The sequence below is a fragment of the Chlorocebus sabaeus genome, chromosome 24 (assembly GCF_047675955.1).
Source record: "Chlorocebus sabaeus isolate Y175 chromosome 24, mChlSab1.0.hap1, whole genome shotgun sequence".
Classification (NCBI taxonomy): domain Eukaryota; kingdom Metazoa; phylum Chordata; class Mammalia; order Primates; family Cercopithecidae; genus Chlorocebus; species Chlorocebus sabaeus.
In genome coordinates this window covers 76,293,382-76,319,602 of record NC_132927.1, presented here as the reverse complement: position 1 = coordinate 76,319,602, position 26,221 = coordinate 76,293,382, and the positions used below count along the sequence as shown (strand labels likewise).

Genomic DNA, 26,221 nt, shown 5'->3' with positions numbered 1-26,221 from the left:
ACCACCACCATCAGCATCACCACCATCACCACCATCATCACCATCATCACCACCATCAGCATCACCACCATCACCACCATCATCACCATCATCACCACCACCAGCATCACCACCATCACCACCATCATCACCACCATCACCACCATCATCACCACCATCAGCATCACCACCATCACCACCATCATCACCATCATCACCACCATCGCCACCACCATCAGCATCACCACCATCACTACCATCATCACCATCATCACCATCATCATCACCACCATCATCACCATCATCACCACCATCAGCATCACCACCATCACCACCATCATCACCATCATCACCACCATCAGCATCACCACCATCACCACCATCATCACCACCATCACCACCATCATCACCACCATCAGCATCACCACCATCACCACCATCATCACCATCATCACCACCATCGCCACCACCATCAGCATCACCACCATCACTACCATCATCACCATCATCACCATCATCATCACCACCATCATCACCATCATCACCACCATCATCACCATCATCACCACCATCGCCACCACCATCATCAGTGTGAAAGGAAAATATCTTGGGCCCCTTCAAGCTGGGGACTACTAAGGGCAAATCTGCCTCTCATTCTATTCAGAGTCACCCTCTGCTCACAGAGACAGATGCTACTCTGATTGCCTCCTTTGGAAAGACTTAACAGAAACTCAAAAGAATGCAACCATCTCTCTCTCGCCTACCCGTGATCTGGAAGGGAGGGGGTGGGGGGGCTTGCTTTGAGTTGTCTCTGCCTTTTTGCATGGAACTAATGTACTTCTTACATATATTCGTGGATGTCTTCATGTCTCCCTAAAATGTATAAAACCAAGCTGTGCCCTGACCACCTTAGGCACATGGTGTCAGAACTTCCTGAGGCTGTGTCATGGGCACATCCTCAACCTTGGCAAAATAAACTTTCTAAATTAACTGAAAGCTGTTTCAAAATTTGGGGGTTCACACCAGTATCACCACCATCATCATTATCACCATCACCACCATTAGCATCACCACCATCATTACCACCGTCACCACCACGATCACCAGCATCACCACCATCATCAGCATCACCACTATCATCAGCATGACCACCATCACCATCATCTCAGCATCACAATCATCATCATCATCATCATTACCACCATCACTATCACCATCATCACCATCACCACCATGATCACCAGCATCACCACCATCACTATCACAACCATCAGCATCACCATCATCATTACCAGCATCACCACCATCACTATCACAACCATCAGCATCACCATCATCATTACCACCATCACCACCATGATCACCAGCATCACCACCATCATCAGCATAACCACCATCAGCATCACCTCAGCATCACAATCATCATCATCATCATTACCAACATCACTATCACCATCATCACCATCACCACCATCACCAGCATCACCACCATCACCACCATCACCATCACAACCATCAGCATCACCACCATCATTACCACCATCACCACCACGATCACCAGCATCACCACCATCAGCATCACCGTCACCACCATCAGCATCACCGTCACCACCATCAGCATCACCATCATCATTACCACCATCACCACCATGATCACCACCATCACCACCATCACCATCACCGTCACCACCATCACCATCACCTCAGCATCACAATAATAATCATCATTACCACCATCACTATCACCATCATCACCATCACCACCATTATCACCACGATCACCAGCATCACCAACACCTTGATCATCACCATCATCATTAGCAGCAGCATCACCACCATCACCACCACTACCATCAAACATCACAACCATCATCATCATCATCACTATGACTATCACCACTGTAACCATCACCACCATTATCACCACCATGATCACCAGCATCACATCATTGGCATCAACATTGTCACCATTACCATCACTGCCATCACAATCTTTTTTTTTTTTTTTTTGAGAAGGAGTCTTGCTCTGTCGCCCAGGCTGGAGTGCAGTGGCGCCATCTTGGCTCACTGCAAGCTCCGCCTCCCAGGTTCACACCATTCTCTGGTCTCAGCCTCTGGGACTACAGGCGCCCACCACCACGCCTGGCTAATCTTTTTGTATTTTTTTTTTTTTAAGTAGAGACAGGGTTTCACTGTATTAGCCAGGATGGTCTCGATCTCCTGACCCCGTGATCCACCTGCCTTGGCCTCCCAAAGTGCTGGGATTACAGGCGCATCACAATCTTTAATATGAGAAGACTGGTCAAGGAGCAGTGATGTAGATTATGGCATCATGTTATGCAGCTGATAGGAGTTATTTCTAACAGTTATAATGACATGGGAAAATGCCTATAAAGCTACATGAAGAAAGCAATAGAAAGCATTGTATATGCAATATGTTAACTATGGAAACACATCCAAAACTACTCGAAAAAGAAATACAGGAAGGAAGTGCACTCAGAAGTAACAGTGCTATTTCAGGGTGGTAGTGATATGGCCGGGCTTCTTTCTGAATTTGCTATAATGAGTCTGGATGAGTTTTACGATTTAAAGCACATTAACCTTCATTTTCTAAAAAGAAAGAAAGATGGGCACCTGGGGACTGCCTGAGCTAAGGTCATAGCAACCTTGGGTAAATCCCTGTTCTTCAAAGGGCTTTGATTCTGTCTTTAAAAAGAGGGAGCGGGCAAAAGAGCCTTTCCCCGAGGTGTGCCCTCAGAGTCTCTGGCCCAACAGTGATGTCCCAGGAAGGAGAGGCTGTGTGGTTAGACAGCCTCGGGGACCTGGCACTCTCACACCGTGCCCTGGTGTCTATAGCCAGGGGTGTCCCCAGCTGGCTGCAAGGCTCAGGCCCTTATTCTGTCACCGCACTCTTTGCTCAAAAGCCACCTCCCTGTGTGGCTGGGCTCAAGTAGCCCCAGTGACTACCGACTTCTTCCCGCCCATCTCCAGTCTCCTCAGCCTCTTCGTTGCTTTCTCCATTCACAGTTTCATGAGAGCAAGAACTCTGGTATCCCCAGCCCCTAGGATGTGCTGCCTCAAGAGTAGGGATGGTGTTTGTTGGGTGAATAGATGAACACAATAGCCCTTCTGGACTCACAAGGCATATTAATGCATCTAACCCAGTGCCTCCCCCACCTTGGGGGCTATTAACATGCTTTGGAATTGGGTTTCACAGAACATACTTTGGGAGACACTCCTCCAAGACGACCCTGGGCTTCACTGCAGCTCCACCATTCTATAAGTGGTTCCCATAAATATCTCTGCTATGGGTTGGCCAGGTATCACGAGCATGGTGGATGAGTGTGGTGGCTGCGTGGCTGCTGGCTGGACCCCAGATCCCTGCGTCTGGCTGAGTCCTCTCCCTCTCCTGCTTTTGGCTCTCTGAGCCCTGGAGCTGCCTCAGCCTGGGAAAGAAGTGCAGGAGGGAACTTGCCAAAACAAGGTAGAGGCCTTTCCTGTAGCATCAGTTTCTGAGAACGCTTTCAAATTGGCCAACGCCACGGAGGAGCAATGATTGAAGGCGGAGGAGGGGCTACCTCAGCTGCCACTGTGGCCAGGACTACAGGACTGCTGCCTGCTGCTCCCAAGGCTTATTTTAAGTGCAAACAGATGCTGTGTTTCTAAACCTGCCTCCTCTGTGTGAATCAGAGTAAAAGAAGCCACATGAAAACAGGGGAACCCTGTGCAGAGGAACCCCACGGGCATCCATGAGCGGCTGGGCAGTGTGGTGGTGATCACAGTCCATTCTATTTTCAGTAGCCACAGTCTGAGGGCCTGGGAGAACCTAAGGGACTCTGAAGCCCATTTGGCCAAAAAAACCTCAGAAATGTCACTGAGCATGTGACATCAGTCTCGCCATGACAGGAAATCTGGCCATTTCTTAGTTCAGTCCTGGTAAGGAGGGAGGAATTGTCTCAGATGTTATAAGCTGAAATGTTATAACCACATTCTTTTTTTTTGTGGGGGTGGTGGGCAGGGATGGAGTTTCACTCTGTCACCTAGCCTGGAGTGCAGTGGTGCAATCTTGGCTCACTGCAACCTCTGCCTCCTGGGCAGAATCAAGCGATTCACCTGCCTCAACCTCCCAAGTATCTGATTACAGGCGCTCGCCAGCAAGCCTGGCTAATTATTGTATTTTTTTACAAAATTATGGGGTTTTGCCACATTGGCCAGGCTGCTCTCGAACTCCTGACCTCTGGTGATCCTCCTGCCTCGGCCTCTCAAAGTGCTGGGATTCCAAGCGTGAGCCACCATGCCCGGCCACCTCTGTATGGTTAACCTTCTCCCACAGCATTTCCCAAGATGGATGTGTGGAATATTGATCCCTGGGCCAATCACCAGTGCCTTAGGAGCAAAGGTGTCTGATGCTCGAGATGGGGAAATGCCCAAATGTATAATCTTCCTATGCCTGTCAGAGGCAACTTGTGCTCACATCTCTATATGTCATGTGCAGTGTGCAGCACAGTCTCAAATTATTTGAAACTCTAGTAGCACCCACTCAAAGAGTGCTCTGTAGACACCAGGCTGAGAACGCCGGCACAGAACGTAGCTGTGAGAACTGGGAGTTCCACCCTTAGCTCTGCTACCACCTTGCTGAGTGACCTGGGGCGAGTACCTCAGCCTCTCTAAGCCCTGATATACTGGTTATGTGCTCCTGCTAAATCTCATGTTGAATGCCATCCCCAGTGTTGGAGGTGGTTGGATCATGGGGGTGGATTCCTCATGAATGGTTTAGCACCATCCTCTTGGTGCTTCTTCGTGATAGTGAGTTCTTAGAAGATCTGGTTGTTTAAAAGCTTGTGGCACCTGCTCCTCTCTCCTCTCTCTTGCTCCTGCTTTCACCAGGCGAACTGTCTGCTCCCACTTCATGTTCTGCCGTGAATAAAAGCTCTTTGCTTGAGGCCTCCCCAGAATCCAAGCAGATGCTGGCACCATGCTTCCTGTACAGACTGCAGAACCATAAACCAATTAAAAGTCTTTTCTTTTTTTTCTTGAGACAGAGTCTCACTCTGTCACCCAGGCTGGAGTGCAGTGGCACGATCTCTGCTCACTGTAACCTCTGCCTCCCAGGTTCAAGTGATTCTCCTGCCTCAGCCTCCCAAGTAGCTGAGACTACAGGTGTGCTCCACCACGCCTGGTTAAATTTTGTATTTTTAGCAGAGACGGTGTTTCACCATGTTGGCCAGACTGGTCTTGAACTCCTGACCTCAAGTGATCTGCCTGCCTCAGCCTCCCAAAGTGCTGGGAATACAGGTGTGAGCCACCGCACCTGGCCATGTTGAGCTAATTTTTGTAATTTTAGTAGTGGCAGTGTTTCACCATTTCAGCCAGGCTGGTCTTGAACTCCTGACCTCAAATGATCCATCCACCTCGGCCTCCCACAGTGCTGGGATTACAGGCGTGAGTCGCTGTGCCCAGTCATCTTGTCTTTATAAATTACCCAGACTCGGGTATTTCTTTTTATTTCTCTTCTCTTCTTTTCTGTCTTTTCTTTCTTTCTTTCTTTCTTTCTTTCATGAAGTCTCACTCTGTTGCCTAGGCAGAAGTGCAGTGGTCTGATCTTGGCTCATTGCAACCTCTGCCTCCCAAGTTCAAGCCATTCTCCCACCTGTCTCCCAAGTAGCTGGGATTACAGGCATGGGTCACCATGCCCAGCTAATTTTTTTGTATTTTTTTGTAGAGATAGGGTTTCACCATGGCCAGGCTGGTCTGGAACTCCTGACCTCAAGTGATCTGCCTGCCTCAGCCTCCCAAAGTGCTGGGATTACAGGCGTCCGCCACTACACCTGGCCTTCAGGTATTTCTTTATAGCAGTTTAAGAACAGCCTAATACACCCTCTTTCTTCTCTTCAAAGAGGGGCAATGGATCCTGCTTCTCAGGGCTCTGTATGAGATGAGATGAAATGACAATTCCTAATATGGACGAGGAAGTGGAGCAACAGAGACTCCCAGGCTGCCCGTGTAGCTGCTGTGGGGAATGGCTTGGCAATATTTACTGCATGCCCCAGAAAATCGGTAGTCCCACTTCCAGGTAGGATCCCAGATAATCTCTTGCAAATATGTACAAAAAACTTGCGCAATAATGTTTGTGGTTATGTAACTGAATGTTGAAATGACCTTTCAGCCGAGGAGCCAAGATCCAATAGATGTGTTTTCCAGAGGCGCTGTTGGACCATGAGCAGCAGTTACAAAAAAGATTTCCGAGACTCCTCCTGGGCATCCTCATCCATGGTAAGAGTACTAAAGGGTAGGGAATTAGACTTTTTCAGAAGTAATATTTGTAAGGGACATTTCTTTGGGAGAAAGTTGAGCTGTTGATTCCAACCAGGTTTCTCTCGAGGGAGGACCCGGGAGGGTACTTCTACCTAAGCCACTCGGAGGGCTTCATATGTGCCGTCTGCGATTTGTGGACCAGTGCCTGAAAAGCGCCAGCTGCCCAGAGAAGGCTGCATGTGGAAGGCAGTAACTGCCCACCCACTGTTGCAAGGTGTGGGTGTGGGAGGCACAAGTGTCCCCTGGGACCAGATGTGAACCTCTGAGCAAGGATGGGACGGGTCGTCTAAGATCCTGTCTACTGGGCTTCCCCAGAGGGCGGTGGGATCTCCGCAGGAAGGAGGCCGATGGAGGCAGCCCTCCCGGCGCTTCAGGGCTGCAGAAGGAGGCTGCACCTCAACAGAACACCTTCATTCAGGTCCAGGGCACTGCAGCTGAGAGGTGATCAGCAACGTTGGGGTTCTCCACGAACCCCTGAAAGCTCTCTCAGAAGGTCAGGTGAAACATACGCCCCACCCACAAAGTCAACCAGAGTTTCCCTTTTTCTCTGTCTCTCCACACCCCAACCCTTCCTAGCTCAGAACCAGCCCTGGCAAGCTGGAGAGAGGGGCGGTGCTCTGCTCTTCTGCCACTAGGTGGCGCACCTGCAGCTGGCCGCGGGGCTGCAGGGCGGTTGGGAGGGGAGGTTTTAAATTTATAACCCAAGTTCAAGGTCTTTTCATAATTACTTATTCAGTCTGCTAGATCAGCTACTCGTGTTTTCAGCCTAAATAACCAAATTTGTTCTTAACTGGCCCGCATTATAAGCCCAGGCGTCATCTGTGTTCCAGAGCCCCTGAATCTCATGTCCCCTCCGGCTTCTTGCATGCCGGGGTCCCCTGAGATCAGGGGCAGTCAGCGGGAAAGTGTGTGCTGCCCCCAGCCCCGCCCCAGCTCCCTAGTGCAGGTGGTGTGCGCGTGTGTCCCATTTTTATTGAAACATAGAGTTGACCTACGGACCCCCTGGGACACCCCGGGAGGGCACGGACTTCCTGCAGGGGAGGCTCCCCTTAAACAAGGCTCCTTCTTTCAAAAGGGAACTGGGAACTCCTAAAGGCTGCTGTGATCCGGTCTGGCCTGCCATCAAGGTAGGGAAGATCCAGGCTGGGTGGCCCAGAAGGGGGTCTCCTGAGGTGGCCTAAAGTACAGCTGGGGACCCGGCAGGAGGGGCTGGAAGGAGCCCAGGTTTCAGACAGCACTGAGCATCCCGCCTGCAGGAGGAGGTGGGGAGGGGCAGGGATGCCACTGGGCATCGAGCAGCGAGGTCGGGGTGCAGAATTGGGCTCTGGAGAAGGGTTCAGAACTGGGGGCTGCATGCTTGACACCCCACTCTGAACTGCTCAGCAGGGAGCCCGGGCAGCTGTTCTATGCTCCTGTGCTGCAAGTCATGCAGTGCCAGGCTCCGAACCACAGGGTCAGGTCTGACAGCCCGAGAAACTGAAATCATCAAGTTTGTCAGCTGTTACGATGTCATGGTGTCCTCACATAAAGTGTTCTTACCACAGCGGCAGACTGAAGTATTTATAGGTGAAATGGCACGGTGGCTTAGACTTGCTTTTTTTTTTTTTTTTTGGAACAAGCTGTTGCTCTGTCACCCAGCCTGGAGTGCAGTGGCGCAATCACAGCTCACTGCAGCCTCCTGGGGTCAAGCGAGCCTCCCTCTTCAGCCCAAGTAGCTGGGACTACAGGTGCACTCTACCACACTCGGCTGAGGTGTTAGTTTTTTGCAAAGATGAGGTCTCGGTATATTGACCACGCTGGCCTCAAACTCCTGTAGGCTTGTTTTAAAAAATACTCCATTTTGGCCAGGTGCAGTGGCTCACACCTGTAATCCCAGCATGTTGGGAGGCTGAGGTGGGCAGGAGTTGAGACCAGCCTGGCCAACATGGTGAAACACTGTCTCTATTAAAGACACCAAAAAATTAGCCAGGTGTGGTGGCAGGCACCTGTAATCCCAGCTACTCGGGAGACTGAGGCAGGAGAATTGCTTGCACCCCGGAGGCGGAGGTTGCAGTAAGCTGAGATCACACCACTGCACTCCAGCCTGGGCAACAGGGCGAGACTCCATCTCAAAAAAAAAAAAAAAAAAGAACCCAAAAACCAAACCAAACCAAAACAAAAAACTCCATCTCCCCCAAAAGTTAGGGGAGACAGAGGAAACAAGATTTTCTAAATTTTTTTTTTTTTCTTTAACCAGGGGAAAGCATGAACACAGTCCCCACGACCACAGATGATGCGGCCAAGTTTCCTACTTTTGGGGAAATCGCAGGGGTCAGCACGTCCGGAGTGCAGTGGATAAGCCTTGCCCTGGGAAGACCACTTTCGTGATCATGGTATCTCCCCTGCCAAATAAGTACGCTGATAATTTTTAGCCTGGGCGAGAGGCTTTCTCTCTACTTCTGTGTATGTTTGAAATGTTCTGTAAAGTTTTTTTCGTTTTTTTTTTTTTGAGACGAGTCTCACTCTGTCCCCCAGGGTGGAGTGCAGTGGCGCGATCTCGGCTCACTGCAAGCTCCGCCTCCCGGGTTCACGCCATTCTCCTGCCTCAGCCTCCCAAGTAGCTGGGACTACAGGTACTCACCACCACACCCGGCTAATTTTTTGTATTTTTAGTAGAGATGGGGTTTCACTGTGTTAGCTAGGATGGTCTCGATCTCCTGACCTCGTGATCCGCCCACCTCGGCCTCCCAAAGTGCTGGGGTTACAGGTGTGAGCCACTGCGCCTGGCCTTTTTTTTTTAAGACTGATTTTGCTCTTGTTGTCCAGTCTAGAGTGCAGTGTCATGGTGTTGGCTCACTGCAACATCCGTTTCCCAGGTTCAGGTGATTCTCCGGCCTCAGCCTCCCAAGTAGCTGGGATTACCAGCATGTGCCACCACACCCAGCTGATTTGTATTTTTAGTAGAGACAGGGATTCACCATGTTGGCCAGGCTGGTCTCGAACTCCTGACCTCAGGTGATCTGCCTGCCTCGGCCTCCCAAAGTGCTAGGATTACAGGCATGAGCCACTGCACCCAGCCAAAGTTTTTTTTTAAAAAGAGAATCTGCAGGAAGAACAGGCCTGGATTTAGTTTTCTTTCTTTTTCTTTTTTTTTTTTTTTGAGACGGAATCTCGCTCTGTTCCCCAGGCTGGAGTGCAGTGGCGCGATCTCGACTCACGGCAAGCTCCGCCTCCTGGGTTGACACCATTCTCCTGCCTCAGCCTCCCGAGTAGCTGGGACACCACGCTCGGCTAATTTTTTTGCATTTTTAGTAGAGACGGGGTTTCACCGTGTTAGCCATGCTGGTCTCGATCTCCTGACCTCTTGATCCGCCTGCCTCAGCCTCCCAAAGTGCTGGGATTACAAGGATGAGCCACCGTGTCCGGACCTGGAGTCAGTTTTCACCTTGCATCAAGCGCGTGTTCCTCAGCTCCTTTTCACCAAAACCTGTCCCCCTAATTGTGCATTGGACCATCCCCGTCTGCCCTTTCCTATGTGCTCCTATGCCTGTAAGACAGGATGACAGCAGCCTGTTCCCAAACCACAGAAGAGATGGCTAATGAATGGAATAGCCAGCCTTTGGGTGGTGGAAGTAACCATTCAAAAAAATGTGGGGGGCTGGGGAGATGCCCAAATAGGCTTTCCAGTGACGCACGGCAGCCCCTGCCAGGGAGCCCCTCTCACCCCGGCGGCCAGGCACCTAAGATCTACCAATGCCAAGAATCCACTGAACTTTGCTTCTCCCCAGTTCCAGCTGGCCTGGAAACTTCCTCCACCTCTTCACCCCCACCCCCACTGGGCTCCTGACAGCCCTGTGTGACCTGTGGCCTCATGTTCTCTCTTCCTTACATGGCTGAGGCTGTCCCTACCTTGCCTGTATCTCCCGCCGGGCGCTGCCTGCTCGTGGAGATGCTGGAATGCCGGTTGCTAAGCCAGTGCACAGCCCACACTGGCTCCTGGTGAGCACCGCATCGAGCTGCCCTGCTGCTGGGGACACAAGATCCTCCGTGTGCGGGACTGTCTTCTGCTCCACCACCGCCCTCCTGGCTCTCCCTCCTCTCAGCAGCTCCCTTACCTGCCCTTGGATACTGGAGTCCCCCAAGCTGGCTCGGAAGCTTCTTCTCCTGGCTTGGGTTGAGCAATCTACAATCTCAAGCACACCCAGGCTCCCAAAACCAGCCTCTGAGGAAAGCCTCCTGAGTTTACCTCCCGCAGGATGTTTATCTCCCTTCCCTGGTGGTGTCACTCTTCAAATCAACTTCCCAGGCCCTGGAGGCAGGTGGCAGCCAGCTGGCAGCCTCCAGAGTCCCCAGAGAGACAGGGTCTCATTTTGCCACCCAGGCTGGAGTGCAGTGGTCTGACCAAGGCTCACTGCAGCCTCGACCTCCCAGGCTCAAGCAATCCTCCCACCTCGGCCTCCAGAGTAGCTGGGATTACAGGCACACACCACTACACTCAGCTACTTTTTAAAGTTTTTGGTAGAGATGGGGTCCCGCTGTGTTGCCCAGGGTGGTCTTGAACTCCTGGGCTCAAGCGATCCTCCTGCCTTAGCCTCCCAAAGTGCTGGGATTACAGGCTGGGCCACTGTGCCTGGCCTCTTTTATGATTTTCTTAACATTTCATCTTCTCTAGCTTACTTTATTCCAAGAGTGTACTATATAATACATATTAACAAAGTATGTGGAAACTGTTCTCAGTGAGGCGTCCAGTCAACAGTAGGCTATCAGTAGTTAGGTTTTTGGACAGTAAAAAGTTATATGTAGGTCTCTGCGTGTGGGGTCAGCACCCCTACCCCGCTGCTGTTCAAGGGTCAACTGTGCTCTTCCGCAAGCTTTAAAGCATGGGAACGCCAGTGCCTACCCTGTTCTCGAGGAAATCCAGTGTTCTCTTGATACTTGACCTTATCTAAACAGGATTGCCACGGAGACTTTACTCTGCAAAAGCAACAATTTCATCTTAACACAAAGTTTAAAATGGTAAATTAAAAAAAAAATCCCGAGGGCTTTTTGTTCACTGGAAAATTCTTTCATGCTAACAGACTTAATTATCATAACTACAAATAAATCGTAATCTTTTCTTTCCTTTCATCTTTCCTCATCTTACGTGTTGCAGGGAAGCCAGGCTAAGAGCTGCCCGGTTCCCGAGCCTCTCGTTCTGGGAGAATCCTGGAGGTTCAAGGCCTTGCTTGCCTGAGAGGTGCTGAGCAGCGGCACAGGACCATTGCTGGCTGTGTTAACAGTGACTGAATGAACAGTGAACACCTGCAAGGTTAATACTGCGCTGGTCAAAGAATTTCATTTACAATGAAATGAAGCCATTTTAAATCCATCGAATTCATTCATTCATTCATAAAATGATTAATTCATTATAAAGAGAGCTATAGTAGTTTGCATATATATAAAATAGTACATATATCTAAAATAGTATATTTGTGTGTGTATTTTTTTATCCTTTGTCTATTATTAAGCTTGGAAAATAGGAGTGCATTGAAATAAAAGTAGACCTTACTGACATGTAAGTCAATAATGAATGCCTTTTCCTTCCCTCATCTTATCATTCCCTCCATTGTTAATTGAAAAACAATTGCTTTTGCCAGTATTCACAAAACCACATAAACTGACAATTGAGTATGGTAATAGGCCAAATCCTTTATAGTTATCTCCCCTGATGAATGTTTCCACACCACCTGCAAACTACAGTCTCATCTGCAAACTACAGTCTCACCTGCAAATGGCCTAGGTGAGAACAAAATCTGCGTATGAAACAGAACATAGTGTGAATCATATCTAACTTTAAATATTTTAATTTATATGCTTTCATAAATATAGGTCAATAAGAAATCCACTTTTCAGATTTTATTTCATTATAGAATATATTTGACAAGGATACATACAAACAGATTCATCTTCAATAATACATGGTGTTTACTGGTGCCCTGCACTTCCGCAGTAGGCTGGTGATGCCATCAAAAATGTTTCTGAAAGTTGCACTTAATCAGCCACTCTAAACAACCAGTGCCATAGAGCTCAGATAATTCCATTCATTTGCTTGCCTAGAATGAGTAAAAATCTTAATATTTGTTTTAAAGTCTGTTTATTACTCTTCTATTTAAAAATTTGAGATACATTCCCCAATGTAAACAATAAATTTCAATCTGTCACACAATCGAAATGGATAAGGCCTTCTTGACAAATTTCTGCCACCTCCGTTTAACGCATCGAAACTCGATCTGGTCTCACACTCTAATGAGTCGCCCATGCACAAAAGACAGGAAAAGCAGCTGCCCTGGCACCTGGTGGAGCCCTTCGGGACCTCTGTCTGCAGGTTTACGGTACGCTTGAGAGAGATCTTTCTGACTTGGTCTACTTGGTCGTAAAATACAAATATACAACGTCCATAAGCATAAGACAGTAAAGCCTAGTCTGACATATTTATTATGAGTTGCTAGAATCCTATACAAGTACAGTATCATCTCATGCCAAGTAATATACACAAGAAGGTGGCAAAACATCTCACCGTGAATCAGGGCGTGTGAACAAGGGATGGGGGATGCAAGCCAGGTGGGTGTGAAGAGGCTGACCGCATCCGGTTAGGCAGGACGGTGTCACTGAAACTCGGAAACGCCTGTGTACCCTGCTGAAATATTTAAGTCAATTAGGAGTAGAATCTGCTTAGCACAAGAGGAATACAAGCCCTCTCTCACAGCCTCCCCAAGGGAGAATGTAAGGAAACCTTGGAAAATGTAACCAAATACAGTCTCATCTTTGCGTCTCCTGATTCAGCCGTGCAAATCAGTTATTCACTCTTCTTAAGTGATCTGTCCTTTTAGGACCAATTCCTCAACAGCCATCATGGTTCAGTACCTCATTATCATCATAAATATTTGACTTAGCAAGCTAGATGGTGAAACAGTGAAGACTATATACAATGTTTTAAAAGGCATTCTGTGACCATTTTTGAAGAGTTCATAGAAAAGTTACTAAGAATATACCAGTTACTTCTGTTGATGTCGCTGTAATGTAAACGTTGGAACCTTGTTGGTATTCAATGTGCACTGTGTCATATATTGTACAACAAAAGTGAACACGGAGCCACTGATCCGCTGTGGCGCCCGCTGGCGCACTAAGCTAAGGTAGCCGGCGGAGGGCCCAGTTTTCCTGAGGTTTGTAAGAATTTTTTAAACAAAACAGAAATCACAGTGACCAAGGGTAATGTGAGTCTGTGTCTTCCTTGCCATGCTGCTCCCCACAGCTCTCGGGGGGGACTAAATAACGCGCCACTGCATGATGCTCGTGTCTTTCCCGCCCGTGGAGATGAGGTGGCTGTCTTCACAGAGGAAATCGACGTTGGTGACATGGCTGCTGTGCCCGCCGTAGATGTGGCTCGGAGCCTGGAGTGAATGATATGGGGGAAAGCTTCCTTTACTACAAGGCAAACCGTCTGGGATGGGAAAGTGCTTGAATTCTCACTGCATGCTTTAATTCCTTTACTCGCCCTCCACTTGGCAGCTCTCACTTGGGCACCTGTTCTGTGTGTGACACAGAAGGGACACAGAAACAAAGCCCACAGTCCTCATGGCCTGGTAGGGGACAAATACGAGCAAATGACTGCCCTCGGCTGAGAGATACGTTCAATATCAGAGGTGCCAGGTATGAGGTCGCCCCAAAAGCGGGCCTAACCAGATGCCCGGGGCTGAGGGCGGGGGTCTCCTCGCTGAAGGAGGATCAGGGTCAGGGTGACAGAGGATGAGGAAGGGTGCCCCAAGCCTCTGGGCTGGCTCAGCTGAGCAGGGCCACAGCAAGGGGGCCGTGGCAGAGGTCAGAGCCGTGAGCCTGTGGAGCCACAGAGGTTGACAAGCGGATCTGAAGGGCTCTGTGGTTCCCGTGGGGCTTGGGGTTTCCCTAAGGGCAGTCGAAAGTGCTCCGGGCACGGATAACAGAGTCACATCTGCCTTTGTGACTGGCAGCACTCACTCACAGCCCATTTCCATTTAGTCTCCCAACAGGTCGGGCATACGTGCACGCCCCACGGGGGATACAATTAGCGAAGAAACAAGCCCTTTACCCTGAACTGCGAGCAGGGGTATGAGAAAAGGTGCACTTTGCCAAAGTCGTCGCCTGTTGACAGGAGTTTCTTCTCGTGGGCCCGACAGACAGCATTGATGTCGGTTCCATCTGAGCCTTCTGGCCACACTCCTAAAACAAAGACCGCAAACGGTGCTGGAGACATCAGGGGCCACAGGGCCACGGCATGCAGGAGCCGCCCACTGGACAGTCCTGAACACAAAACTGCCTCAAGTCCAGCTTTAGAAACAAGGGTCAAAAAAGCACAACAGCCTCGGTTCCTGGCCTCCCCCTGTGCGCCCGCTCTCCTCTCACTCAGGCCAGTCTCCAATGCCCTGCTGCGCGAAAGGAGCAAAGACAAGCTTTCCGAGCTGCCAGGTCTTTGGAGGCCTCTTCTCGAGGCCAAGGCAGACGGTACCAGGAACCCCGGTTCCCAACGCAATGTCTCTCCTTGATCTCTGAAGCATCTGGTGGGAAGCTGCCCTGTCCTCAAGCCTGCAGTTTCCTTGTTATTGCTGTAACTCTCTACATGAGCAGGTGTCTCCAAAGGCCTTTTAACCCTGGGTGTGCACGTGTTTCTTGGGGTCACTCACTGTGGCTGCTGCTTGCTTGGAGCAGCCTGGCAGCTGTGCCCATCATCACTGGCTCCAGGCTCTGCATCCCTGAGCCCAGGTGGGCCTGGAGGATGGGTGGGTGGGGGACCCTTTTAACAATACCTGTGGCTAGGAGACGGCTGGATGCAGGTCGAGTTTTTGACAGGGAGCTCTGGAGCGAACCTCTGGATCTCAGCACTGAACACCACAAAATTGCAAATTCTCACCAATCTACTGACTTGTGGTCTTATATAAAGAGACGATAAATACTACCTTTAAAAATTCTATTAATTTGCAGCGCTTTAATTTAGGTTACTTATGAATACATTCCTAAAGTGAACTTTGAAGAAAGTGAAATTTTTAGTTTAAGAACAAAAAATATATAAATAATAACCCTCACAAATGATAAGTTGACTGAGTGCCATCTGGCCCACCCAGGTCCACATGGCACAGCCTGACAGGAGAGGGTTCTAGGGAGTTCTCTCAGGATCCGCCGCCCTGGCCCTGTACGATGGAGAAGGGTTAAAAACCCATCTTTCCGGTTCTTCTCAGCAGGCCATGGCCAGGCAAGCTCCGGCCCGACCCCAGGGTACGGCAGGAGGTGTGGCACACGGGCCTCCCGTAGCAGCAGAGCAGTCTGACAAGACCATGAGACTCCATAGCTACTGAAGACATATTTTAAAAGGAGACACTCTTTTGTTGGAACCAGTGAAATCTGTAGCAAACTCACCAAAAACATGGAATCCCAAAGTGCAGGTATAGGTAGCCCATTCAATGTCTCTCGTAGTTTCCACACTTACGACTTGCTTACAGGCAGAGGGAACCCCTGCAAAAAGCAAACACAGTCTGGTGACATCTAAGCCAAGGCCCCACCCCTCCCCTGGGCAAGGCTGAGCCCCCAGAGCCGTGCCCCGTTGGGTACAGAGCCCTCCCCGGAGAGGGAGACCCTCCACTTCCCAGTCAGGTGGGAACCACATGTGCACAGCTGTGAGCTCCCCTGGAACTGAGCCCGAGCCCCTGGGCCTGGGTGGAGACGCCCTCTTCTTTGTTTTTTTTCCCATCTCTGTCTCTGTTTCCCAGTCTGGCTTCTCTTGTCTCTGGTTCCTGGGTCTCCACCTGCTGCCTGCCCCTGCCAGAGCCCCTGAACACAGCTCTGCCTCTCCTGTCAGGTCCCCCAGCTTCCCCATCCCTCTCAGTCACTTCAGCTCAGAGTCAGGAATGGAGGTTATTGAAACCAGTCACACCAAGGGCCTCCTAAGGAACATTTATGTGTTCCCCAAATGAGCTCTCACCAGCAGAGTACGAGACCTCATCTGAGAAGGTTCTAGACCCAGGGACTGTGCCTGAAAACCATCCCGTTCCTGTGCCTGTGTCAGGCAGGACCTGGACGGGGAGGAGGTGAGACGGTGTGGCTGCCCTCCCCACTGGAGGGAGCTCAGTCTCGGTACACACTGCCCTGCTTTCCCTGCCGCCAGTGGTCCTGCCTGTCCTGGTCCTCAACAAGTGGTGACGCTCAAGTGAGTGTGACTCCCCCACCCCCGTGGGCTCTTGGGGCCTGTGTTTTGGGCTCTGAGCCCTTCCCTGCATCATGGGGCCAAGCCAGAAAGCGCTGCAGATTATCTGAGAAGATGCAGGGGAGGAACGCTGCGCTTTCTAGTAACTTCCAGCAGGGCAGCCGTGAGGCCTTCCTTGTGCCCCGTGAGCCGACCTGTGTGGCTCAGAGTGGGGCACGTGGCAGGTGCTTGGTGGGTGTCTGAGGAACCAGTGCATGGCACGAGGATGTGCTTTTAAGTGCCAGCCGCGATCATCCTCACCGTGCCTGGGCCCAGACACTGGCCAGGGTGGGGTTGGAAGAGGAGGAGGAGGGGTCCCAGGGCTGCCATCTACCCAGGTGGGAGGGACTTCATGGTCCCTCCTGTGAGGATAACACCTTGACAGGCCCTCCTCTTGCCTGGACAGCTCTGGACCCACTCACTTCGGCCACATCCACCTGGACCCACTCCCTTCTGCCACATCTGCCTCCCCCCAGAACCCCTATGCAGGGCTCGGCCTTCTTCCCCTTTGGGCAAGCCCAGCATCTTCTCCTCCACAGGGGCTCGCAGTCAGCAGGAAACCAGAAGGACCCAAGAGGCCACACAGCCCCACGCCTCTATGTTACAGAGGCAGAAACCACGGCCTAGAGATGATGGCACGTGCCTAAGTCATACGGGAGGTGGGTTTCCACAGAGGCCTCCTGGGTCTCAGAGTGAACACTTTCTGAGATCGAGACTTCCTACAACCCCAGGGTGGTACTCACAGTAGAGGATTTCGTAGTCTCCGGAATTTGACACGAGGAATTGCGAGTTTACAGACCAGTCCAGGTGAGTAATGAAGCTGGAATGACCCTGGGAGAGAAAAACACCAACTTCATTTCACTGGCCTTAGAAGTCCCTGCCAACGCCGTTCCGTTGTAGTTAAATGACTGCATGCAGGTACAGCAGAAGCGACAGGGCCACTGTCAGCGCTTACCGAGCACTTGCCCACTCGTGTGTACTTCCTCCCGTTGTCACTGACACCATATATATAAATGCAGTTGTCATGCGAGCCTATGGCTAAGAAATTCCCATCTATAAAAAGATGACAAATCACATTTCAGATGTTAACAATACACATTTTATTCGTTACAAAGGATGATGGTAGCTGCCACCACAGATTTAGACAAAATCGCCAGATTAACGTATTATTGCCAAGAGAAACATCTGCCTTTGAATGAATCCTCTGCTACTTCCAAAGCTATCTTTTGAAAAATACACACCTGGCCAGATGATAAAATCTGGTAAAGATTTATAAATTTTTATGAACTCTTTTGTTTTTGAGACAGGGTTTTGCTGTATCACCCAGGCTGGAGTGCAGTGGTGTGATCATAGCTCACTGCAGCCTCAACCTCCTGGGCTCAAGTGATCCTAGGCAAGTAGCTGGGACTACAGGCGTGTGCCACAACACTTGGCTAATTTAAAAACTTTTTTTTTTTTGTAGAGTTAGAGTCTCGTTGTGTTGACCAGGTTGGTTTCAAACTCCTGAGCTCAAGTGATCTGCCTGCCTTGGCCTCCCAAGGTGCTGGGATTACAGGCGTGAGCCACTGCCCCCTATACATTCTCTTCATACAATTTTATGAAATCTTATAGGCCCTTCCCTGTCCCAATCACTGAAGGATGGAGACTAAATTCCTTGGAGGGGCCCACAAAGCCCACCAGGATGGCCTTCCAGCAACGTCACTCCTCACTGAACACACGGGTTCACTCAGGCCTCTGCACTCACTGCCCTCTGCCTGGACAGCCCTTCCCGCCTCACTTTCCAGGGGTATCTTAGTATCTTCTTCCCCTGGGTTTCTGGTTCTGGGAGGGCCTAAGGACTCAGGCTGTGATGCTTGTGTGGAAACACGGGAAGGAGCCCTTTGCAACAAAAGGCAGCAGCAGCCCTGGTGGCTGGAAGCGACCACACCGTGCATGCTGTGCAGGGAGGAGGACCCAGGGCGCCCAGGACAGGAAACCGGGCCTGGAGGTGAGTCCGGGAAAAGGTCAGACTTTCCTGAGCCAGCAAGCAAAAAGAAGGACTGGAAACCTGGAGCCACGCAGGGTCCAGAACAGAATGCAGGGCAGCAGGGGTCTCTCCGCTCCAGCTAGGGGGCTGCAGGTCCTCCATCCACAAAACACAGTGAGCAGCGCATTTTCATAGCAGTCGGGAGGCTCCACCTGGACAACATTGGTACAGGGCCTGGTGCTCGCAGGAGCATAAAGCATCAGGAAGGGTTGTTTCTCCCCTCCCTCTTTCCTGTGATGTTCCTTCTGCCAGGCGGGAATCCTGCAGGACCCAGGGTGGCCTGGAGCCTCAGGGAATGGTATTTTAGGAAGTGTTAGCCTAGGCCAGGTCAAAATAGGGGCGATGTAAGACCAATGCAGCCTACCCAAATCAAGAATCCTGAAGGAATGAGGCAACTACACATTTTTTGCTGAAAAAACCAAAAAGGACTACTGTAGCCAGAGATGGGCTGCCATCGGCTGCTGATGACGCTTGAGAAGGCCAGGTGACCACGCCGGAAACCAACTGTCCTTGCGATCAGTGCCTGCAATTGGCCATGCCTGGACAGCAACAGTGACAATGACCACAATAAACACGAAATGCTACTAACAATGGCCACTTAATGATACCAATTACAATTACTAAATGGCCAATATGGATTTTTTTTTTTTTTTAGATGGAGTTTCACTCTTGTTGATCAGGCTGGGGAGTGCAATGGTATGATCTTGGCTCACTGCAACCTCCGTCTCCTGAGTTCAAGCAATTCTCCTGCCTCAGCCTCCCAAGTAGCTGGGATTACAGGCACATGCCACTGTACCTGGCTAATTTTTGTATTTTTAGTAGAGATGGGGTTTCACCATTTTGGCCAGGCTGGTCTTGAACTCCTGACCTCAGGAGATCCACATGCCTTGGCCTCCCAAAGTGCTGGATTACAGGCGTGAGCCACTGTGCCCGGCCCAGTCAATATGTTTGAGAGTCTGCTATGTGCTAGGTCCAATTCTAAACTCTTCCTGTATTAACTTATTTAATCCTTGTAACAACCTCACGAAGTAGATATAATTATCCCCATTTTTCAAGAGAGGAAAGTGAGGCGTGTACAACAAACTAACTCGTCCAAGGTTGCACAGGTTTCCTGAAGCTGGCTTAAACCCAGGGAGTCTGCCTCCAGGGGCACTGCCCCTCCGACCAACTGTAGGGTAAAGAACAGCTGCAAATCTGTCACGTGACACGGCAGGGGATTGGCTGTCCACTCTTATGCAAAAGGTCTCAAAGAACTACTTGATCAGGCCAGGTGCAGTAGCTCACACTTGTAATCCCAGCACTTTGGAAGGCTGAGGCGGGCAGATCACCTGAGGTCAGGAGTTTGAGACCAGCCTAGCCAACATGGTGAAGCTCTGGCTCTACTAAAAATACAAAAATTAGCTGGAGGCAGTGGCACACACCTGTAGCCCCAGCTACTAGGGAGGGTGAGGCTGGAGAATGGCTTAAACTCGGGAGGCGGACATTGCAGTGAGCCGAGATTGCGCCACTGTACTCTAGCCTGGGCGACAGGGTGACACTCCGTCTCAAAAAAAAAAAAAAAAAAAAAAAAAAAAACTACCTGATCATTTGTGAACTCAAAAAATAATGAGGTCTCTTTCATAATGGAACCATTTGTTTGTTTGTTTTTTCTTGAGACGGGGTCTTGCTGTGTCACCCAGGCTGCAGTGCTCCAGTGCAATCCCCGCTTACCACAGCCTCGACCTCCTCGACTCCTGTCATGGTCTCCAGAGCAGCTGGGACTACAGGCGTGCGCTACTACGCCCAGCTAATTTTTTAATTTTTTTGTTGAGACAGGGGTCTCACTATGTTGCTCAAGCTGGTCTTGAACTCCTGCACTCAAGCAAAACGTCCTTGGCCTCCCAAAGTGCTGGGATCACAGGTGTGAGCCACTGTGCCCAGCCATAATGGAACTATTTGTTATTTAACAAACAGGTTTAAGGCAATTGATTAATTACTTAAGGAAAAAAGTCATGTTACAACATCATCCCCCAAAAAAGTTCACTTAAAAATGAACTTCGAGGCATAATTTTCATGCAGTAAAATGCACACATTTCAAGTGCATGGTTCGAGGAGTTTTGACAAATATACCTGTGTAACCACCATCCCCATATCAGTTTTTTCTTTTTTTTTTTTAGATGGAGTTGCCCAGGCTGGCATGCAATGGTGCATGGACCCTCTGCCCCTCTGCCTCCTGGGTTCAAGCGAGTCTCCTGCTTCAGCCTCCCAGGTAGCTGGGATTACAGGTGCCTGCCACAGCGTCTGCCTAATTATTTTGCATTTTTAGTAGAGTTGGGGTTTCACCACATAGGCCAGGCTGGTCTCGAACTCCTGATCTCAGGTGATCCACTCGCCTCGACCTTCCAAAGAGATGGGATTACAGGCGTGAGCTACCACGCCTGGCCCCCATATCTGTTTTTAAAAATGAATGAAACAGGACTTCACAATCTCTTTCAGCAATCTACTTCTATCTCTGACAGCCTTAATCAGATTGTAATTCCTCTTTCCCATTATAATCCACAGTCTTCATGCAGGAGTTGAAGCTCCCTTCTGCCTGGTGAAGTCCTCCCTGCAGAGGGGAACCGGCCGATTATATCGTCCACATCCCCAGGCCTCTGCACAGGTATAGAGAGATGTCCTAGGAGGCCCTCATCTTCCTTGTGGACAACTCTGACCACCCCACCCCACCCCACCCAGGTCTCCACGTCTTTAGCACACACCCGCCAGTGCGTGATGTGGAAATGCAGGCAGTGTCTCAGAGACAAAGGCAGAACCAGGAGAAATGTTCTCTTTCTTAGAGGAGGTGCCTCCCAGTCCCTGGCCCCCACCACAAAAAAAACTCAAAACGACATTGACTACAACGACTGCCCGGGAAGATGGCAGAGTGTGAGGATGAGAATGTGGTCTTTGAGGCAGAAAAATGGGGTTCAAATCCTAGCTCTTTTACCTACATTCATCCATAAATATATAAAACGAATTGCTAAGAAATCAAAACCAACCAGCGTTCGTCAGTGTGCTAACCAGAGGCCAGATGAAACGTAGCACAGCCTGTTCCTTGGGTCCCACAGAGCCTTTTTTCTTTCCCTAATTGTTCGCCTCTCCTCCAAAAACTGTCTAAGCCTCCTTCCCCAGCTCTCTCGGAGACTGAGATTCCTAAACTTACTCCACTGAAATAAGCTAGGATTTGGCACCAAATGAAAACCAACTGGAGAACTCATAAAGACAGGGGAACAAGAGTCCGGGCACTCAGGGGAGAAGGACAACCTTACTGCTGTTTTCTACTGATTGCTCACTCTTGACCAGGCAGGAGGCTCGGGGCTTCAGTCAAGCCCAACAGCGCCCCAGCAGAGGGTTCAATTAGACTTGCTCTGCAGATGAGGAAACTGAGGCTTAGTAACTTGTGTACGGCAACACAGCCAGGTGAGTGGCACACACAGAAATCCTTGATGCTTGCAAAGTACCTGCATGCTGACGAGTGAGATCTTGGGGTGGAAGATGGTCTGCAGGTGCAGGAACAACCGTGCAGCTATGGTGCAGCCTCTCTCCTGGCACACTGATTGTAATTTTGGGCTTGGAGACAAGACTGCTGCATCTGCATGGGGACTGGCCCAGGGAAGGGGGATGCCACATGGCAGGGGAAAGGGCTGGCTCGGTGGCAGGGGCTGCAGCACCACAGCTCTCAGACCCAGGCAGACAGGGGATTTGATACTGCAAGTGACAGAGTGAATGCCAGATTCTGAGTCATTCTGGTAAAAGCAGAAAAAACCCACCTTTCAAACAACAACATGGATAAGATCAAAGAAGAGAAATACAATTGCAGGACCAGTTGCACCTGGTCCTTTCTGGGCTTCTCTCTTTCATCTTCACATTCAGATTTTTACCCTAGTTTCAATGAGCTGAAACTAGAACAGGCAGGCTAAGGATCTGCAGTTGGGCTTAATAAGTAGGAAATGATTTTCTTCCTATTTCTGTTCTTTAAAAAAGTACAATCTTAATTCAATCAAAACTCCATTCTGTCCAATCATAAAGTGCTCTATAAGATTCTTGACATGCATGTTAAATATGAGAACTGTCACTATGAAGCTTCTGTATTTAATAAGCCTATGAGGGAGCTGGATTTTGCCAACACTTAACTGACTGTGGTTGTAATCAACTTCCACGTAACATTAGCTTATCAGCAAAAGACCATGTTATGTAAAACAGTTCATAAACGAAAAAGCAGTTGCCAAAACATGCCTGAGATGGGTACTCAGTGATCCATGGGAATCTCTAGGCTTGTGGCTCTGAGCATATGCCAAAGAACCCCCACCCGCTCTGGGTGATTTGCATGCACTCCTGGAGGGCTCGGCTTCGTGGTCGGGTTCCAGGTGTGTGCCCAGAGTTCCAGGGCTGACTTTCTGAACCTCCCTCTTTCACCCACGGTGAGGTACAGACCAACAACTCAAACCTGGGCCTGCCTGTCGTGCGAGAAGTGAGAAGTCACCAGAAGGATTTAGTTCTCAACTGCTGCTAAAGTTTTGACTGTCCAGTTTATGAGGCAACCCCTCAGACCCGTGCCCCTGCACAGTTAACAACAGCCTTGAACCTTGATTTGCAAAACAGCTCAGTTCCTCCTAAAGCTCCGTCTCCATAACCCCAGTCTGTGGCAAAGGGTCAATGTCCACCCACAGTACTAAGTGTGAAGGTGGCATTTATCCCTGGGCAGGGGGCCTGCGGCTGGGGTCTCGTCGGTCCTTCCCATGTCCTGGAGGCCCAGCTCCACCTATAAAGCTCAAGAACCGCTACTAGCTTTTCCTCTGGCCATCAGCAGAACCCTCAGAGTTTTCCTGAGACTGACGGAATGAGAAAAAGGCCTCACCATTTCATCATGGTTTCCCTTCTTAGCACAGGGTGCTGCTACCTTGGAGATGGGCTACAGACCTCGGCTGGGATTTTGGCAGCAAGTTTCTGAAATTCCATGTCAATGGCAATCTGTGTTTAGGCACTGAATGCTTTCTCTCTCTCTCTCTTTAGCTTTAGGTCTGTAAATACTTAAATCCAAAAAGGAGATAGTAATCCACAACAGTATAGCCTACATGCTGGAAAAATCTTGTGTAACCAGAAAACTCATACTGCTGATCACATTTTGCTTTGTGTCCGCTGCACTGTAGTTAGTTACAGCTACATTCATGCATGCAACTAACCTGTCATAAACCCTGTGCTAGGAGCTAGCTGGGCACACAGTGCTGAACAAAATAGGGTCCCTCCCACTATGGAACTGTGGGTCACTCCCCAGGGGTCTGAGTCCACCATCTGGGTGCCACTCCTGGGGCCATCAGTGCTGCTGTTACTGAAGATGATAGCACACCCCCTGTGACATCTGCATAATGCTCTGCAGAGAACTCATTCACACGTCTTTCAGTTGGGTCTCATGATAACTCGCTGTCTGATCTGAAAAGGTCACCTGGCTAACTAAGGGAGGACACTAGATCTAGATGCAGTTGGCCTGGGCCTGGCTTAGGGCTTTCACTTTTGCCCCACACAGCTCCCAGGCAATGACTCTGAAGCCAAGAAGCAGAGTTCTAGTAGGAAGAGCTCTCTGCTCTCCAGGGAATGGTCATTAGTGTAACTGACAAGAAATAGAAATATGCTTCCCAACAGACCCGCTCATGTTAGCAGGTGCTGACAGGTATCGGAGGGCTTTCCAGGAAAGAGGCTGCAGATGAGGCCCTCGTGCCTTCAGCAGACATTCAAAATAACTGAGAAAATGGTGAGAAACACAGGATAGGATACAGAACACTGGCTAAATTAACAGAAAGAAATGTGACACTGAAGAGGTCATGAATGAAAGGCATTCCAAGTCAGGCTCCTTCTTGACATAGAGAAAGGGCTGGCACGGGGGCTAGGCAGTTGTCTGTTTAGGGTGAGAAGTTATGAACATGGTTCAGGGACAAGGAACAAGCATCCAAAAGAGATGCTCTATCAGATTCTCTCTAAAGCTCGAGGACACGTCCCACTGTGAGGCAGAGTCGACGCTGTCAATAAAGTTATAAAATAGAAGATCCCTACAGAGACCAGCAGCTCAGAGTCAGCCACATATTTCCCACAACCAAAACTCCAATTTCCAAGAGTGTCAGCACTTGGACACTCTTGCGCAGCCAAATGGCCTGCACATGACAGAAAAGCAGTATTTCCTACAACATAATCACATAATGAAAAGGCTTAGCGACAACCCCCTACCCCGTGGCAATGAGCACTCCTAACACCCATATTGTAATCTCCTCCCTTCAGATGAAAAAGGAAGGAGGGCCTCCTGAGAGAAAGGGCTATAGGTAAGAAATGTATACAAGTATCCTGAAACAACTTGTTATGCCAGAGAACGAGTATTAAAGGCTCCTGAGGTCATGTCAAAAGGACCCAGGAGCGAACCAGAGTAACTTTCACTGGCCAATGATATATATATATATACTGGAACATAATATAATAATATAAAAAACCTAATATAATATACTGGAACATAGCAAATATACTTCAATCCATAATGGCACCAAAACTACACCACTACCACCACACCACCACCACCAATACCACCACCACTACCACCACCACTGCTACTGCCACCACCGCTACCGCCACTGCCACCACCACCACCACCACTACCACCACCACCACCACTGCTACCACTACTGCCACCACCACCTCCACCACCACCACCACCACTACCAGTACCAATACCACCACCACAACCAATATCACCACCACCACCGCTACCGCCACTGCCACCACCACCATCACCACCACCACTGCTACCACTACTGCCACCACCACCTCCACCACCACCACCACCACCACCAGTACCAATACCACCACCACAACCACCAATATCACCACCACCACTACAACCACCACCACCACCACCACCAGTACCAATACCACCACCACAACCACCAATATCACCACCACCACTACAACCACCACCACCACGACCACTACAACCACCACCACCACCACCACTACCACTGCTGCCGCCACTACCACTACCAGCACCACCACCACCACCACCACCACCACCACCAATACCACCACCACCACCACCACCACTACCACCACCACCACCACCACCACCACCACTACTAACACCACCACCACCACCACCACCACTACCAACACCACCACCACCACCACCACCACCACTACTACCAACACCACCACCACCACCACCACTACCAACACCACCACCACCACCACCACCACTACTACCAACACCACCACCACCACTACTACCAACACCACCACCACCACCACCACCACCACTACTACCAACACCACCACCACCAACACCACCACTACCAATACCACCACCACCACCACCACCACCACTGCTACCAACACCACCACCACCACCACCACTGCTACCACTACTGCCACCACCACCACCACCAGTACCAATACCACCACCATGACCACCACCACCACCACCACTGCTGCCACTACCACTACCAGCGCCACCACCACCTCCACCACCACCACCACCACCACTACCAATACCACCACCACCACCACCACCACCACTACCACTACTACCAACACCACCACCACTACTACCACCACCACCACCACCGATTGGTGACTGTTAGAGGAGCAGAAAGCAAATGCGTTATCTCAGAAACTGGAAA

The 26,221-nt window shown here is 50.0% G+C and overlaps 1 protein-coding gene and 1 non-coding gene across 6 annotated transcripts in view; both read right to left on the bottom strand.

The window, feature by feature from the left end:
* Positions 1-8,527: 8,527 nt before the first annotated feature.
* LOC119619150 (U1 spliceosomal RNA) lies at positions 8,528-8,690 on the bottom strand. The gene has a single exon (XR_005235588.2). It is a non-coding gene; the product is annotated as a U1 spliceosomal RNA (small nuclear RNA).
* A 3,463-nt stretch (positions 8,691-12,153) lies between these two features.
* The window catches only part of EML1 (EMAP like 1), a 208,877-nt gene continuing 194,809 nt past the window's right edge, over positions 12,154-26,221 (bottom strand). For all 5 annotated transcript variants that reach the window (XM_037984484.2, XM_037984480.2, XM_037984479.2 and 2 more), the window contains 5 exons: positions 17,478-17,575; positions 17,266-17,353; positions 15,700-15,795; positions 14,378-14,508; positions 12,154-13,703 (listed from right to left, as the gene is read on the bottom strand). In XM_037984484.2, the coding sequence (XP_037840412.1) occupies positions 13,578-13,703; positions 14,378-14,508; positions 15,700-15,795; positions 17,266-17,353; positions 17,478-17,575 (539 nt within the window). In that variant the 3' untranslated portion in view covers positions 12,154-13,577. The remainder of the gene's footprint in view (positions 13,704-14,377; positions 14,509-15,699; positions 15,796-17,265; positions 17,354-17,477; positions 17,576-26,221) is intronic.